Source organism: Brienomyrus brachyistius, chromosome 1 (assembly GCF_023856365.1).
Source record: "Brienomyrus brachyistius isolate T26 chromosome 1, BBRACH_0.4, whole genome shotgun sequence".
Taxonomy (NCBI): domain Eukaryota; kingdom Metazoa; phylum Chordata; class Actinopteri; order Osteoglossiformes; family Mormyridae; genus Brienomyrus; species Brienomyrus brachyistius.
This window is the reverse complement of record NC_064533.1, coordinates 51162508-51181368: the sequence shown is the minus strand read 5'-3', so window position 1 is coordinate 51181368 and position 18861 is coordinate 51162508. Positions and strand designations below refer to the sequence as shown.

The 18861-nt window shown below is 44.4% G+C and overlaps 1 protein-coding gene across 2 annotated transcripts; it reads left to right on the top strand.

The window, feature by feature from the left end:
* Positions 1-183: 183 nt before the first annotated feature.
* Positions 184-17653, top strand: LOC125705288 (prolactin receptor-like). 2 transcript variants are annotated; one of them, XM_048971777.1, is made up of 9 exons: positions 184-426; positions 8580-8677; positions 11593-11734; positions 13564-13733; positions 14490-14665; positions 14765-14918; positions 15159-15255; positions 15559-15628; positions 16054-17653. In XM_048971777.1, exons 2-9 carry the CDS (start codon positions 8596-8598, stop codon positions 16774-16776), a joined length of 1614 nt encoding a protein of 537 aa, XP_048827734.1. In that variant the 5' UTR covers positions 184-426; positions 8580-8595; the 3' UTR covers positions 16777-17653. The 2 variants fall into 2 exon arrangements, with proteins under 2 accessions (XP_048827734.1, XP_048827726.1); XM_048971769.1 differs by lacking the exon at positions 184-426 and having other exon boundaries at positions 8537-8677.
* Positions 17654-18861: the final 1208 nt, after the last annotated feature.

Here is an 18861-nt window from a genome sequence, read left to right as displayed (position 1 = left end):
CGTGCTGTTGTTACTGTAAGGTATGTGTGCGTTATGGCACATCTCATGCAGTTACGGTCCTTCAAACCTTGACCAGCAGTCTAGAGCGCTTAAATTATTTCCATACCGAGATGACGTGCGATCAGATGGATAAAGACGAATCGCTTTTAGGGGCGCCAAAGCACAATCTAAACTATTCATAACCTGATCACAGCTTCGAGGCGCCTGGCGGATGCTCCGCAGCCACTTACCCCTCCGAACAGATTCGTGACACGAAGAATCATACGAGCTACAGACCTGAATACATCTCGGCAGCTGTATCCGTTGCCTAACATGCATTTAGTGTTTCTTCTAGGGTCTGGGACCGTGGAGCGCAACATCGCTGAATTTAGGAGGGCGACGTGAGAGCAGCTTGACCCGACGCTTCGTTTTGGAAACATCGCTAAGGTAGGATATGTCATTTCTTACACTCACAAAACGCTGTTTTCAAAGTTCGCGTTTTCTGCTCAGGGTATTAATAATAGTACGTTATATGCCTTGCGAGAAAATCGTAAAGTGTGAACTGGAACTGCTGTCACGAGTTTCTTATAAATTATATTTCATTTTTATATATTTCTGTAAGATAGTCATCATCATCATCGTCATCGAGGTTTTTGTTAACAACAGCAATAGTAGGCTATAATAATAATAATGATAATAACACTGATTATGTTAGTTGGACTGTGCCCAACTACCAAACCAACATCACAAAAAACTAATAGCACTGTGCACTGCTGTCGTTGATGGGTTAAAGAGGCAGACTGTAATTCCCGGTTTATCGGAACCCTTGGGCTTGCTGTCAGGTCGGCTGCGACCCAGATTTATTCAAAATTTTCAGGTTTAATATAAAAGAAAGTAAATTCACGCCTCACGCCTAAATCAGATTTAAAAATATGACAAGTGTAAGTATTTTGTTGGACAAACTGTGGTTTCGTTTTGTAAGTCTACATGCACACAAACAAATTAACAATAATTAAATATCAGCTGCAGACCGCTGACCCAAAAAGCATTCTGCAACCGAATTAAAGAACCTACTTACTTTATACATGTAATGTATAAATTACTCGCCTGATTGAACGTAATTCCACTGCTGGTCTGTTTATAATTGAAGAACGGGGCACCTGTTTAAAATTAAAAGTCTTGTTGTTAACCATACAGAATACAATATATGCACCTAAGGACAGGCAACCTTGACATTTCAGACATAGCAGGTTGGGAATATGTAGATATAGATATATATCTAAATATACAGGAACTGGTAAAAAATTTAATTGAAAATTTTGTCTTCTCAAGGGTTTAGCAGGAATGCTTGCATGGAATAGATCCAGCAAAAATTAAAGCTGTGTTTTACCACAAAAACTGTGGGCACAGTGATTAGTTTAACTGGGAAATTCCATTGCAGACACTGTGATAAAGGACGAAGGACTCAAGGGCTGGTGTTGTGAGGAAGCAAAAGGGGTTTATTGAACTAAATGTACAAAGTCTGGAAACAACCAGGACCACGAGGGATCCAAAAACAGGAGGACTGGAAACAAGGAAGGACACAGGCAAGGGGAAGGTTTGACATTAATGACCAGACTGGGGAACACAGAACTGGGAAGCATGTATATACAGGACTAACAAGAGAGCTAACGAGAGGTAGGTGGGAGTGATTTCCACATGAAGGTTAGGAATGAGAGGCAAGACCAGAGGGACAAACGAGTAACAGACAACAAACAGATATCTTGTTATGGCCATGACAGGGAGGAGGCAGGCAAGGATTTGACAGTACCTCCCACAGGGAACACAGGCCAGAGTAAAACAAAAGCAGGACAGGGCAATGGGACGGGGACTGAGATGCGATGAACTGAAAATGGGGGACATCCGGAGAGTTGGGTGACGACTTTGGGATGTGGATGCTCTAGTGAGGTGGAGCCCATCCGGACTGCAGGACCTGAAGGCGTTGGAGGGCCAGCGGGGCTGGAGGGTGCTATGGGGACTGCAGGGCAGGAGCAGGAGGGCTCTGTGGATTCTCCCCTCTGGGCTTCAGCAGAAGGGTTGCCCAGGTGGACAACATTTCCTGAATGGAAAATCTGGGAGGCAGACACAGATGGTATGCCCCCGTCTTCCTTTCTGGGAGATGGAGACTTGGCCAGCCCCTCTCCTGGTCCTCAACCAACACCAGTGGTTCCCCCAGGACCCAGGACCAGGTTGGCCTAAGCCTTCAGCTCAGACAGAGGCCCACAGAGCGGGGTTCAGGGTAAAGCCCAGAGGGTCCCACTCTAAGTCCTGCTGATGGGCATCCTCCGGTTCACTCCAATCCGGGCTGGTAGTGACAGGAAATGATGAGGCGGGTGCCGGCCAAACATCTGGGGACAGGGCTGGATCTGACGGGACACCTGGAGGTGAGCAGGGCAAAGCCAGGTCACTTGGAGGCAAGCTGGGCAAAGCAGCCCTCTCTGGGTTGGGAGCCTGTAGTTGAGGCGAAATGGCCCTCTCTAGGCCAGGTGCGGCAGCGACCTCTCCTAGGTGGCTGCCTGGGATGCGGGCAGAGCGGCCATCTCCAGGCTTCGAAGCTGGGACTAGACCTCTGGGCGTGCAGCAGCGGCAAAGACAGGCTCTGGGGGGTCAAGAAGAGCAGTTCCGGACTCATCTAGGTGGGGTACAGGCTGAACTGGGTCCCATGAGATGGGCTTGGGGTTGGGTTCAGTCCACTTCTTCTGTTTCTGGTTTTGGTGTCTAGAGATGGCTTGCAGAGCGGCAGCGAGCTTTGTTTCAGGGATGAGGAGCTCCAGAGGGAGCAGTGCAAGCAGGTCATCAGAGTTGCAGCAGCGCCCCCAGTGTGCTGTGTCCATATTGGAGGGGCGATCTGCACAACAGGATACTCCCAGAGGTCTTACTGCTCTTCCAGCTCCTGCAGATCACTATCACTTTGCAGGTTAATCAGTGGGTTGTTCATAAACCACCAAGGTTTGAAGACTGGAGTCTCAGGCTGAGGTGGGAGACTGGGCACATGGGAAAGCATGCAAGCGGATACCTAGAGAGACAGAGGCTCCCAGGGGTAGTTGTGTGGCCATTTGGGGAGTCTTGGCATTCTTTCCAGACAATGAGGGACGAAGGACTTGGGAGAAGGCATAGGAACAAACAATGGGGTTTTATTTAACTTAGACGAACGGGATCACGAGGGATCCAAACCGGGAGCACAGAACACTAAAGAAGGAACAGATTACAAAGTGGGCTGACATTAATGCCAAGATTGGGGAACACAGAACTGGCAAGCACTTAAATACAAGACTAACGAAGGAATGGACAAGAGGCAGTTGGGAGTGATTCACACTAGGTTCAGGAACAGGAGGTAAGACAGCGAGTAACAGACATGGCTAGTTTGGGCCACGCTAGAGAAGAAACAAGAGGGTGCGATAGGCTGGGCGTGACACTTTCGGTACCCTGTAAAAACACCACCGTCTGTCAGGAATGTGGCCAAGTCTTTTAGTTCCATAACCCTGAAGTGTCACATGTGATCGTACACCAATCGTTCTCAATCTAGTTCTTGGCGCCCTTGCCCTTTAAAGGTATTTAAAATAATTGGTATCATCCAACAAATTATTTTTTTTGCTGTTTTTGCCTGTTTGCGTGAATGCTTAGATATAACTTATTACATTTTACTGCATTCTGCGATTTAGACAGCAAAAGCTCTGAGGGAATTTACTTGCATTGTTCCTTAAATGCTCTTTGTATTGTGCTGTGTTTTATGCTCTCATGTTAACCCAAATTAATGTCTTTGTATATAACATGGAGTAAATAGGAAGGCTGGTCAATGTTTTATTCAGTTAGTGGTTATCTGTTGAGCTCCCTCTGGTTGGGATGTAGGATGGAGTCATGCGAGTTGGGTCTGAGTAGGGGATAGGATGTTTAATTGAGAAAAGCAGGGTGATTTTAGGGGAGCAAGGCTGACTACACGCTCAGAGGAGATTCAAAGAGAAAACCATTATTTTGGCAGGAGCCGAAGTGAAAACGCCAGATAGGCTGAGGACTGGAAAAGCTTAGACTTGTCTGGAGATGTGGACTTTGCTCACAGGGTTAGGGGAGTTGAGATTTCATGAGGTTACTAGAGGGTGCGGTTAAAACTGAATGCACCAATTTATAGGCTATTAATCATAGAGCATGGGGGACAGATGCAGATAACCAACACATCATCCCTGATCACTTGACACACTCTGCTCATGTCATCTGTTGATTGTATTTTTAACTTAATCTCTAAGTTGTTTTGGAGAGATGCTCCTGCTATGTAAACCCATATAAATGTAGCTATTTATACACAATGGTGTATGTGAATGAGAAGCATCTGTTGACTTTACAGATGTTGCTCATGTGTTTGTGTGCTGGCATGCAAATCTGTGTATGACGACAGAACAATGCAAGACACCTTTGGGTTCAACATTAAAAGTGGCTACTTCTGTGTATCTACATTCTTTAAATAAATGCTTTGGGGCATAGAGTCAGTGGTGTTCCTTTCAAACAAATAGATTATGCATCTTCTCTCTTGCTTCCTGTGAGTTTCAGTCAGATTTCAGTGGCGCACATGCATTTGTATAATTGGCATTTTTTTTAAAAAGAATGTATTTCCTCCAGAAAAATTTGCTCTTGTAATAGAGGCAGGTACAACACCTAGAAATGCAATACCTAAGAATGCAAATGATTCTTGGCCTTTTTTGTGCTGGATGGATCTTTTCCCCTCATCAGCACCCCAAGGATATAATACTCTGGCTCACATTTTAAATGTCACACAAAAGATTATTACTGTGATAAAGGATTATGGGAGAATGTGAAGTTTGCCAAACAAAAAGATTTTGTGCCAGGATATAGACTCATACCACAAAATTTAAATGGAATTAGGACATTTCTTAAATAAAGCACTTGGGTAACTTACCAGGTGATTGTTGTCAACACCATTGAACAATTATCTCAATTTAATGGTACTTCACCTATTACATTAACCATATAGATATACACTCCTTCTGGGGAAAAAAAGGTTCATTTAGGGATCAATTGTGCTAGTTTTGTTTTGCATTTGGTATTTTTAGGCCATCAGAGGATGATTTTTGACCTGTCAAGATATGTGAGCGTAGCCTTTTCAAAACCTTCTGTTTGTTGAGCTTCATAATTAGCACATTTGCAAATCAATACCTCATGAAGTTAACTGACAAATCAAGTTAATTAATTAAATGAGCTGTTGGTGAAATTCAAAGAATATATGGAATGGCTGGGATGCCCCTGAGGAGAGGTTAGGGAACTGAGGTGGCGTTCATCCATCCATCCATCCATCCATCCATCCATCCATCCATCCATCCATCCATCCATCCATCCATCCATCTAATATCTGAAACCGCTTATCCTATTCAGGGTTGTGGGGAGTCTGAAGCCTATCCTAAAGGCTACTGGCGCAAGAAAGGGAACCACCCAGAATGGGGTGCCATTCTATCACAGGAGGCTGTGTTCACCTAGCTATCAAAAAAGATATCAGTAACATTTTGGAGACCGGAAGAAATTCTTAATACTTTTTATTGTGTTACTGTTAATTAGTATATACTTTAATGTTAAATTCTGTTTTATTTTTTTGAGCAAATGCACACTTACGGTCCAGATAATTCATTTAAACATTATTTTCTCACATAGCCTAAGACATTCGTTCGACAAATTTAGCTCAGCTGGACAGCAGTCACATGTTCTGATGACAAGATTCTATCACTATGCTGATTCTATCGTGCAGCTAATGTGCTGGTACTGCCACTTAACACCGACCATTTGTGCCTCTGTCACCATGGTAACTATAAGAAACAGCCTCGGCAATGGAGATACATGGTCAGCACCTGCGGAGAGTGTCGGAATGCCCTGGTTATGCGCAATGGCTAATTTCCATTTACTTAGCTCAAACGGGCAAATGGGCCCTTTCCTCGTATCTAATCTGAAGCCTATTATCGAATTTGCGTCAGTTATCCCATTGACAGAACATGCCGCGGCCAGCGCTACGCAGCTGGTCGATAACACCTGTCAGATACTATTTGGCATTTGGCAGCTTGAGTAGAGGTGCATTCTGGGTTATCACAGTACCATATGCTGTCAGATCTAACTAGGATATTTTCTTATAGACCAACAGTTGGATGATTTATACCGTGGTGTATCGGTCTGTATACTATTTTCGTTAACTGTTTGGTAAATAAAAATCTGAATGAGTCTGTGATGGTTGAGTCTCCCTTCTGGGTGTCCTGTGTTTGAGTTGACTGCCGGGCACAGAGATCTGCTTCCCATATGGAACCTTTCTTCTAAAGTGTAATGAAGGCCGAACTCTCGTCTACAGCATCACTCTGCTTTTTCCATCTTCCCAGCCGCACCTTTACCACTGTGTGCATTTTGATCCCTGTTAAAAAAGCAGGCTTCTGGCCTTAAGATTGTATTTCACACCTTACCTTTCTTTCAAATTATTTTCTATATCAATCTTATACCTTTAACTGGCCAGGCAGGATTTTCTCTGTTTTTTGTTTTAAGGTTGTGTTGAGGCTGCAATTAAGCATGGAAGGAATTGCAGATCATTCATATGCTTTTATTTTTACTTGAGTAATTTCCAGCTGTCAGGTGTTGACCCAAGTGCCCTTAGAGCAAAGGCTGCTTCAACCACCACAGTGCACATTGCCAGGGCCCCATACATGCAGGCTAGACACGGCAGGGTCCACTGTAAGCTGCTCAGTAGGTACAGGACCTGTGAGTCAAAGCTCGTGCGTCACGAGAATGATTGGCAAGGTTAACCCCACTGTTTTTGCAAGATCAGTCCTTACAAACAGCCAGCCTCATTATTTTTATATGTGTTAATGCGATATGCTTTGCTGCCTTTGGGGGAGAGAGGCAAACAACCAAAGGCTGTTCAAAATTCTCCGAATTAAAAATGGCCAAATAGGATAGGAGAGGAGAGGATAGAAGCCTGAGCCTTATGGTTGAATGGCATGCGGCAGGCCAGTTCCTCCACATAGAGCTGGTTAGCTGGTCAGCCTGTTTGGCTTTATTTTTCAGTTTGAGCAAGTGTCACATGACTGGGAATTTGGCTGGGGGTGTGGCTGTGCCCAAACTGAGGACCTCTCACTTAAAGCTGCCGCATTTATGCCGATGTGTCCATGCACATGTGCTGGCTTGCTGACCAAATGTCCCCATGATGTGATAAAACTTATTTCGATATTGTAGGGACCATTTTTTCGGTCACTGCAATCAAAAAACTAAACATGTCAAAAGTCTTGAATTTTGTTTGGTAACTTATGGTTAAGGTTACAGCTGGGTAGGGGTTAAGCTTGTCATTATTGAGATTGGGAAATGAATACAAACATGGGTGTGTGTGCGTGTGTGTGCGTGTGTGTGTGTGTGTGTGTGTGTAAGGTCGATGACCCTTTTCACAGTTACACTTGGACTTAATCATGTTTATAACTTTGGGGCAGCATGTGGCTCAGTGGGCTAAGCCTGTGTGCTCCTACTCAGAAGGTCACCGGGTCAAGTACAACTTCAGCTACATCTAAGGGTCCTTGAGCAAATCCTTAACCCTCAGCTCCCTGAGTGCCCTAACTAGTGCCTGCCCTTCATGGACAGCTTATTCTACAAAGAGCAAGGGGTCAATAAAAAGAACTATTTATTATAACATCATGTTTATAACGTTATTATCACGGAATTAGCACTAGCTGGGTCAGTGTGGCTGATGACAGTTGTGGGTTATTAATTGATTAGCCTTCTGCGTTACATATTCCTTGTTATTCCACACTGCACTTAAGTTTCCCATCTCACCATTTCATGTTACACTTATCTGTGTGCTACTTTACCTCTCCTATACTGTGCTTTCTACCTTCCAAAGACCTCACTTCCTTTACACAGTACCTGGCTCTATTACCGCACTTCTTCTATGTTATAGTTACATAGCAGTTCTTGTCCCTATACTCCCCATCTCTGGGTCACAGCTGTAGTCTAATGGAATTTTTTTTTTGCTGCCTTGGAATTTACACTGATCCAGATTGTTCTTTCTGACACAACACAACAACCTTTGTGACAGGTGACGGGGGGTGTGACCTTTGTGTGTTCCTGGGTGTAGTTCCCTCCGTTTTGTCATTGGTTTCAGAGGGTCACGCCCTGCAGTGCAGCCCTGGAATGTGATCACTCTCCGGTTTTGCGGGGTAAACAGCTCCATTTGCCGTGGGAAGTGGCCGACAGTCCCGCGTGTGTGAGACAGGAGCCGGCCAGTCCACCATTACCCATACATGGCTGCATTTTCATAAACAGGCCAGGATGACGTAAGGAGGGTCAGGCGAGGTCTGCTGGAACTGAATGTGGTGGATCTGCATGCAAGAGGCGAGACTAATAAGATTTGGGGAGAGGGGGACTGTGCCCATCCTGTGATGCACCCGCCCTGTGACTCGTCCCATGACTGCTGGGCTGTTTGATCTACTCTCTCTCACAAGCCGATGCTGCATATGCATCTAGGCTCACAAATTCCTCTCCTTCACTCGTTTCCTCCTTCTCTGTCTTACGCCGTTTCTCCTTGATGTTCCCAGGACCCTGAGGGAAGGCATGAGCTGGTGGCTTCTGATCCTTTTCCTGCCCCAGGCCACACAGGGGCATGGTGAGGCGGCCAGGGACATCAGCGCCGGAGGTTGGCAAGTAAAATTTGTCTGTTTACGTGTGGAGCAGTGAGACTAGAAGGGGAACTGCAGGGGGGTTTCTGACTGCTGACCCAAGGGGCGGAAAGTAGTGCCATGTACCCAGGGAAGGTGGGGAAAATGGAGGGAAAAGTGATGATAGAAGGAGAAAGGTGAGGTATATAGCCCAGCAAGAGCAAATGGCCTGGCGCTGTTACTCCAGCCAGAAGGGCAAATCGAGAAACGAATTCTCCACTGTTAAGAAAATAGCATGCATTCTCAGAATTACTAATCTGAAGCTACAGGCTCAGTTGGAAGTAGTTTGTGAAGTGCTGGTGCTCTCTCTGGAAAGTATGTCGGTCGCGTTCAAATGAAATTTCACTGGATCTTAATGGGTGGGAGTGGAGACGGCGGGGGGTCGTGGCCCAGAAACAAGGGCTTGATTGTGTAGGGCTTGTTACTGAATTGGTGGCACTGAGTGGCTGGGGGTAGAAGCTGGGATTGATGGTCCTTAGGCACCAGGCCAAGAAGGCCATGCTTTTTTATTGTTTGATTATTTGTTCATGTTTCTATTCAACGCCTTTACATATTAATTCAAATGAAGGTAATTTTGTACCATTATCTCACCTGGAGATTGGGAGGGGGAATTGAGGTTGAGTGGGCTAGGATTCTGTGCCTATGATCAGAAGGTCACCAGTTCAAATGCCATTATCAGCAGAGTGATGTCACCATTGGGTTCCTAAGCAAGGTCCCAACCCCAAGTTGCCCAAGGGACTGACTGATCCTGTTATCCTGGGATAGAAGCATCTGCTTAAACTATGAATAATAATGGACCTGAGCCACCAACAACACCAATTAGTTATTCTCCCAGCTCGCATCTGAAGGATTTTATAGAGAAAAGATAAAACAGGACTTTTAACTACGCTGTGAAAAGTCTCGTTGTTGTGATGAGTCATAATCTGCGCACACTTGTTGAAAGTCTCGTGATTTTGTAACTTTCCGATTTTTTTTCCGACCTCCTAAATGGTTGAAGCAGCCCAGTGAAAGAATTCTGTTTTGCAAAAAAAAGGTAAATTGCAGCTTCATTTTCCCTCTTCAGTTCAGATTATTTAACAATAGAGGCTAAAATCATCACTGGCATCGAGGCTGCTGGATGCCTTTCCACGCAACACAGACACTGCTCCCCTTCCTCTCTGCAGCACAGCTGGCTCTTGTTATCTTGTTATTCCTGAGATTGGAGCCACCTGTGATTAAATGGGCCAGGCCAAGTGAACTTCATGGAGTAATGTAGTGGGCTCTGTGATCTCTGCTCCGCCACAGGCTAGGAGGAGTAATTACAATTATGATCCCAGTCAGAATGCCTGCTGAGAAAATATGAAAAAATATATGGCAAATATGAAAAGTTTAGGAAGTTTTAATTATCATAACAAAACAAATTGCTACCCAGGATTCAAGCTTGATTTGAATCCAGTGGCAGATGCAGAGGTGGATGTGAAAGCGTTAGGTCTGTTTGAGCTGGCCAGGTGCTGAAGGGTCAGGTGTTGTGAGTCGGGTCTCTCCAGGATCTGAACAGTGGACCCTGAACCCAGGACCTTTCATGCATTCTGCTAGAATGTGTCACCGATCTACATCCAGTAAAGAGACTCCACTGACAGTGAAAGGAGGAATGAGGCTTACAGACCTGCAGCTTATGCGATTATCATGCTCCTTGTCAATCAATGTCGGCTTTAATCCATTTCCCATTGGGCTAAACCAGGCAGTGATTGACAGCATGTGCTAAATCCCACCCACTGTAGTTTTCTAAGTCTCACCCATGAGATCATTAATCACACCTAATGCATCACTTAATAAATCAACCACAAACCATTATTAAATTAATTGGCTGACCTTCGGTTGACAGATTTCTGACTAGAATTGGTTCAACAATTAAGTATTAACATAAAATTAAATTTGCAGGTTTGCAATTAATATAAAAGGAATTTCAATGCTCTGACTCTAATTTACATTGCTAGGCAGAGATTTATTAAATACAGATGCATCATTAGACATGTCGGAACAGCGTTTCACATAAATATGCATCACATTTCGGAGAGTTTAACATTGTATTAGTCAGTGATGGTTCTTCTGTGATTCTATGAGTTAAAAGGTGACAGAAAAGCATGCATTGTTCTTTTCCTCCAAATCAGAAACAGGAATTTCCTTGATACACTTGACAGTCATGTTGCTGCACTTTGAAACAAATCTGATGTCCATGGTCTCTGTTAGCAGCAAATCTCCACAAAGCCCTGTACTGTATAGATTATTGCAAAAAAGAACACAGATTTGTATGTTGTGCTTACAGAGTTGGGAAATTCAGGTTCAGAGAGTAAAAGTCCAGACCGGGATTTTGTTTCAACCAGTACTCATGATTATATGACTGTGACTTTTTATGCTCAATGGGTTCTTTGAAACAAAATCCCGGTCTGGACTTTTACTCTCTGGACCTGAATTACCCAACTCTGTTTGTGGATGTTTGTAACAGTTGTTTAATTTATCCTTGTCACCTGCCCATCTCCAGCGTCATTCCAATGTAACCTGGCACTGGATTGGCTGTTTTTTAGCCAGCAATACATAATCCAGCTACTGAAGGAACCACCTGACAGCCCTTGGTGCCCCCCCCCCCCCCCCAAAGTCTTTGGTAAAATATTAAAGAGTAAAACATCTGAGACGGCTTTACACTATTGAATTATGACAATAGTTTATATTAGTAACGGGAGAAACAAGGCTTCAGAATTACTACCCCGTTTAACATGCTTTTCATTAATTCTTTTATTGTCCTCTGCATAGTAACACAGACTTAGTCGTGGGTGAATGCTGTGATAGGTAGCTGTTGATTGACTGTCAGATAATTTGACCTGTTAAATGAATGATTTATTGATCATTTCTACAGATGTGTCTTCGCTCCGCAACAGACCCCACATCCATTACTGCCGCTCACCCAACATGGAGACCTTCACTTGCTGGTGGCATCTCCCTGACAACACTTCACAGAACGATGGCAATGTCAATTTCACCTTGACCTACACTGTGGGGTAAGGCATATAAGGGAAATGGGGGCAGGGGTGAAGGGTTACTCTGGCTGGGTGAACATCTCACATATGTTACTCTGGTTGGGTTAAGACCTGACAACGGTTACTCTGGCTGGGTTAAGACCTCACAAAGGTTACTCTGGCTGGGTTAAGACCTCACAAAGGTTACTCTGGTTTGGTTAAGACCTCACAAAGGTTACTCTGGCTGGGTTAAGACCTGACAAAGGTTACTCTGGCTGGGTTAAGACCTCACAAAGGTTACTCTGGTTTGGTTAAGACCTGACAAAGGTTACTCTGGCTGGGTTAAGACCTCACAAAGGTTACTCTGGTTTGGTTAAGACCTCACAAAGGTTACTCTGGCTGGGTGAACATCTCACATAGGTTACTCTGGTTGGGTTAAGACCTCACAAAGGTTACTCTGGCTGGGTGAAGACCTCACAAAGGTTACTCTGGCTGGGTGAACATCTCACAAAGGTTACTCTGGTTGGGTTAAGACCTCACAAAGGTTACTCTGGCTGGGTGAAGTCGAGACAAAGGTTACCCATACACAGAAAAAAGTCATTTGCTCAACTTAAAAAATTATGTTAACAATTTTTTGTTTTTTCTTTTTAGTGTTTCTGGTTTCAGTTATTGAGTAAACTAAATGAGTATTTTAAAGTTAGACTAAATTAAATATTTAAGTACAGCCAAAACGATTTGCCTTTACTTCTATAAATGTAACTAACTTAAAGCAACTTATATCACTTCAACATTTTAATGAGTATAGTGTCTTGATTATTTGAACTTCGCTGTTTTTCCTTCTTTATTTTATTTCTATCTTACAGTCATTTCCCACCATATCAAGTAATGTACTTTTAGTACCACAAAGTGTTGGTTTTCTACGCTTATAAAAGCAGACAAGGACGCTGAGTGACTATTGTGGAGAAGACCGAAGTCTTTCTATTGCGTTCTTAACAGAACTGACACACAAAGTCAATAGACCCAGACCAAAGACAGCCCACTGACACTGGACAGTGAAATACACACATAGTGGGTTATTTATACAACGCTAAAGACATGCGAGGATCAGACAGGGTTTACGTAAGACATGGGCAAACACACACATACGGCAATTGGGAAATATAACATATATTAATACTATCAAAGAGATGGCTTATACACAATGTCCCATCAGCCTCAGCGCATCTCGCCAGCGCTACAGTATTATCAGGCTGTACGATTTGCGATACTAAAACAATTCTAACATCGCTAGTCAGTTAGATTAAGATCAGGCTTTTTCTTACTTTAAATTCTGTATGGAAATTATAAGTCAATGGAAAAGGGAAAGTACTGAAAGTACTGAAAGTACCGCCTGAAAAGTAAGGTAATTGGTGCGGTAGAAAAGCACCTCAAACTTCTGCGCAGAAGAAACTCACTTCCAGAAACTTCAGCAACTTCCAGGGCAAAATATTTGTTCAAAATACATATATAACTAAGTTCACAGAATGTTCTTTATTTTTAATTTTGACCAACTTGTAAAATTAAGTTAACTAACGAAGATGGGAAGATATAACAAACTTAAAGTTTTATGTTGAGAAACATCTTTGTGTTACAATCCCCACGAACCGTTTTTTAGAGTGTAGGAGCCTTGTGTCATCACTCTGAGACTCAGCAGTGATTGTGCGCTTACTATTACTTTGTATGATTTTATTTTTGAGTTTTGCTGGCCTGTTGTTCTCCTTTATTTATTTCTTGGCACTTTTCGTAGACCTTCCTCTTCTTTGTCTACCAGTAACTGGACTCCAACCTGTTCATGACCCGCTGAGCCCCCGGTGTCCTCTCCTGTCCCGCAGGAAGGGGCCCCGGTGCGAGTGCCCGGACTATGTGACGGGCGGCCCCAACAGTTGCTACTTTGACAGTCAGCACACGCAGGTGTGGGAGGTTTACTGCATGTCCGTTACAGCCCAGGGTGACGGGGGCAGTCTGACCTCCGAGGAGTACTGTCTGGACGTTGCAGACATTGGTAAATAACCACGATCCAACCTGAGCCCTTTCTAGTTACCAGACTAGAGTACAGAACAGAATCCCTCCCTTACCGCTAGTTTGAGACTTCAGATAGATGAGAGCCTCGCTCTGTTTGGGGAATATAAGAATATTTAGCTTGATGAAAAAGCGACGCTGCACATCTGCTACAGAGACAACAAAAGTCTCTGTTCAGTCCTTAGTTTTATATGTTTAAAATAAGTTAGTTATGTTTTGGATGCTTAAAATTTCTTGCGCATCTCCATATACGAGGAGAGTAGTGTCTCGGTATATTCTGAAGTGTTGATGGTTGGAGATTTTTTGGTGGCTGATTTGCATGTCTTCAGGTCTTGCTGTTGTTAGTTCAGCCCTTTAAAGCTGTATTTCGTGACTAACTTTGGTATCACTTTGTTAAATCTCTGTTAGAGTCGAAAAGCCAACAGTTTATAGATTGATTTGCTACGATTCCTCAGAGTTCCCCAGGCATTCAGCATTCCCACCATCTAACTCTCTCTCCCTCTCTCTTTCTCTCTGCCTCCTTCTGTGTCTCTTTCTCCTCCATCATCTGTCTCTGCCTCTCATTGCCTTCTCCTCTGTCTGTTTCTCTTTCTCCCTCCTCCCCTCTTTCTCTCTCTCTCTCTGCCTTTCTCTACCTCCTCCTCTGTCTTTCTCTCCCTCCACTTCTGGCATTTCCTCTGTATCGCTTTCCCTCCCGCTCTCCCTCTCTGCCTCCCTTGGTGTGTTTCCCACCCCCCAGTGGAGACAGACCCCCCGCTGAACCTCACTTACCAGCAGGGAAATTGTGTGGAGGAGCTGGGTTGCGCTGTGGCTGTATCCTGGCAGTACCCCATGACTGTGGACGTGCAGATGGGCTGGGTCACACTCGTCTACGAGCTGCAGTACCGCCGCAAGTCGGAACCGGACACCTGGAAGGTTCTATGCCATCTAGTAATCCATTCATTCATGTCTGTGTGGGTGTACCTATCTAACCAGCTTTCTGGTGTTCCCCCCTCCTCTGCTTCCCACCCATAGGTGAAGGGGGGGCTGCGTGAGTCTCATCTGGAGCTGCTGGGCCTGCCTGTGGGGAGTTATGTGATGAGGGTGCGTTGCAAATCTCGCAATGCCAGGCTGTGGAGCAAGTGGAGCCCCACCCTCACTGTGTACATCCCTCCCAAATTGGGAACAGGTATGGCCCATCATCATTGTGTACACCCTGCCCAGATTGGCAATAGGTACAACCCCCCTCCCCCACTGTGTACATCCTGCCCAGACCTGACATAGGTATGCCCCCCCTTGTGTACATCCCTCCCACATTGGGGGCAGTAATGACCATTTTATACATACCCCCCCCCCCGCATTGGGGATAGGTACAACCCCCTTACACCCCCCACCCATACAAAACTTGAGTGCCTGTTGTCCCCCTCAGCTGTCCCAGATAAGAAGCTGGTGGGGGTCCTGGTGACGGGGGTTGGTATGATGGCTCTGCTCATCATCAGCATCGGAGTCATTCCTCAGAGCAAGAGGTGAGCCCATCATGTGTCTGGAGTGAGCAGACCCTCTGGGGATATTTCCGGGCATTAACACGCCATATCAAAGCGAAAAGCAGAAATAAGTAAATCTCACTCGCAGCTCAGCTGACGCTCTCTGTCCTTAACCAGGCCACCCACCACACACACAACTCTGCAGCATGATTCCTTCCTGCCTGTGTACGTGTGAGGATTTGTTCTTCTAACGAACTCAACCCATGCGGGATAAAATGAGATGAAGGCAGGTCGATTTTCCCTTTCAAGCCATGCTTTGATACCCTGCCCCCCACCCCCCGACAGGTTAAAAGCCTTCCTTCTGCCCCCCATCCCCAAGCCACGGATCAGGGGCATCGATTCTGCACTTCTGAAGGTGAGGAGAAGGCTCTCTGTCTTCCCCTCGCTGTTTTTCAATTATCGTTATGCTGATTTAATTGACTTGATTTATCTTGTTTGCCTTGTACCTTCTCTCTGAAACCACAGGATTTCTTTAACCTGACTGTCCTTTTTCAGTAAACTTAGTTATTTTATTAGCAGGACACCCGTGGAGAACTGTTTTAATAGCTAACATCGGTCAACCACATATAACCTGGTCTTTTATTGATTATATACTCAGTCCCTCATTTTTAAACTTTGTGAAAATGAGTGAAAGGCTTTTATGCTTTAATCCCAAGTAGCAGGTGAAATTATTTTAGATAAAAGCGTAGAGCAGTACTGTAAAGTATTGACTATTAGAAAGCTAATGGAAAGCATGCGAAGGAAACGTTATTTTGCTTTTATATTCTTCTGTCTCTCAAGAATGGCAAAATAGATGAGATCAACCACCTATTCAGCTCATTCCAAGGGTACACACCTGGCCAGTACAGCGAGGAAGCTCTGCTTCAGCTCAGTGTGGATGAAGACCTTACCTTCATGGGGAGTCCTGTAGCCCAGTCAAGCAACACCAAAGGGGAAGTCACACCTATAAGTCAAGGACCTGGCTTTCTAGGAGGCCAGGGGCTTCTTGAGAAGCCAGTGGGACCTGCTCTGTATAGCCTATGTCCTGGACCCTGTATACAAGGCTCTGCCCCCAGCCAGTTGGAATCTCCCAGCAGCCCCGTGGTAAAGATGTCTGTCTGGGCTCAGCCTCCTCTTGGCACTGCACACACTGAGTTTCTCACTTTCCCAGCTCTGGGCTACAGCGTAGCACTGGGCCCGGCACCAGTTCAGCCTGCCAATCAAGACTTTTACACCTGTGTGAATGGAATTGGCACTAGAGGGGCAGTTCACCTGGTGCCATGCCTCCCTGATCACCTAAAACATGTATCCTGCCCGCAGCTTGGGAGCTCAGTTGATACAGTCACAAAGAGCCTGGCAGAGGGCGGGAGTCAGCTGGCTGCAAACAATGGCCAGGGGGAGCAGGGCGGGCTGGTAGCTAGCCAAGGGGGCGTGTCAGCTAGGGCGGGGCTAGACACTTACACAACCCTGGATGACCTCAGTATAGGTAAAGAGCTTGGTGTGAGCACAGCCTCCAGCCAATGAGAACCACCCTGGTCCCTGTCCCTATAAGTAGAGAGAGCTACAACAAGGTGCAGCCCAGGCCAAGTTAACCCTGCTTCAGGGGATGTCTTAATGCTGAGATCAAGATTAACTCGGTGTGCCTGCGAGTAGTCACTGTGAATTGAAGAGTTTCATTCATGGCCTTCACAGAGGACAATCTAATCAGCCGTGATGTGGATATGAAGTTTAATATTCTGTTCTGACTTGGAAAAATACGGCCTGTGTTAATGAACCATAAGGAAAAGTGAGGAACTAAGACCATGATTTATTTCAAGAAGAATCCACAGTCTGTGCCCTTCTCTGAACAATTGGTGACGTGATTGTTTAGTTTTTCTTAATGGACTTCTAGCATCTTTCCCGAAAAGACACAGCTATATGTTATTCTGTTAGTGTCCAAAGCGCTTGGCTCTTGGGGAGAGACGGCTGACAGAGGACACACACCTGTGAAGGGCTCAAACATTGGTGTCTCCTGTTCTTATTATAAAGAAAAACACTAAACAAGCAAAAATGCTGTGTACATCCCAATTGACACATACTACAACTGCATTGGTTATCTGCCTATAATATGGATCAGATGACATGAACGTCAGGGAGAGCACACAGCATGTAATTCACGCAAAAGTTTCTGTATCGGGGTTCCTGATATACAGTCAGGTCCATAAATATTGGGACATCGACACAATTCTAATCTTTTTGGCTCTATACACCACCTCAATGGATTTGAAATGGAATGAACAAGATGTGCTTTAACTGCAGACTTTCAGCTTTAATTTGAGGGTATTTACATACAAATCAGGTGAACGGTGTGGGAATTACAGCCGTTTGTATATCTGCCACCCACTTTTTAAGGGACCAAAAGTAATGGGACAATTGGCTGCTCAGCTGTTCCATGGCCAAGTGTGTGTTCGTTTCACTTCAAATCCATTGAGGTGGTGTATAGAGCCAAAAAGATTAGAATTGTGTCGATGTCCCAATATTTATGGACCTGACTGTAATAACAAAAGATATGCCTATACACCATCCCACGCCGACCAAAGCTGGGAATTCCTGCTTGATGTCTAATTCCGTGTATCTGTGGCTGTTCTTATAGTGTTTATAAACAGCTTTCCTGTGTTCCAGCTTTCCTTCTTAAGAACTTTAATTTGTCTTTGTTATTTAGTTAACTAGCTAGTACCTCAGAGCAGTTAGGAATATCTTTGTATGTAAATAAGTCTGAATTCTTACCTTACTCTGCTGGAGAACATCTTACATCATGTGTAATTCTAACTTTTCGAGTGCTGGATCACTGCCAAACGAAAGATGCGATGACCGGGTTACATGTGAAACAGGTGAGGTGACTTACTGTTCAGTTAAAAACCCAAAATGACAAAGTAACTAAAACAAAAACTATCACACAGGCCAAGCCTGCGTTAGATTCTGATCACGTCACTAAGTATCACACTTCAAACTTGTACCCTGTTTTTGGCTGAGAAACTCGAAAAAAACCTGAGCAGTGTCTCTGTAACTGTTGAATGTTGCTGTCAGGTTCACTTAAAAAAATATATATATTATTGTAAGTACATGTGATTGTGGTGAAGCAGTGGCGTACAAAGTGTTCTTATTTTCAGAGGTTTGAAGATTAAGCCAGAACCTGCAGGTGGCCTTCAGAGAAGAACATAACCTAGAGAGTCGAAATGTGGCTGTACGTACTGGTCAAAGGTAACATATACACTTATAAGAAAAAAATTCAGAAATTTCTGTATCTTTTACCCACAACCTTTTCAGAACAGGCATTTCTTATTTCTAATTTGTTTCAAGCTAAATAAGAGGCATTTTATTCCTGCCACCTGTTACCTCAGATCAGCATGACTGGGTACCATCGGGGGGGTCAGGGGCGATGCCTTTATTTTGCTTTGTATTGCAGGCAGTAGCATGAGTGTGAAATAAGAGCTTTTTTTGGATTGCTAGTAAACATACAGGATCTTTCACAGTGCAAATATGTTAAGTATTTTAAAAGGCCTTTTCCTGGATTTAAATATACTGGTGCATATATTTTATTTCCACTGAATTCATAGCTCGCGCACAGAT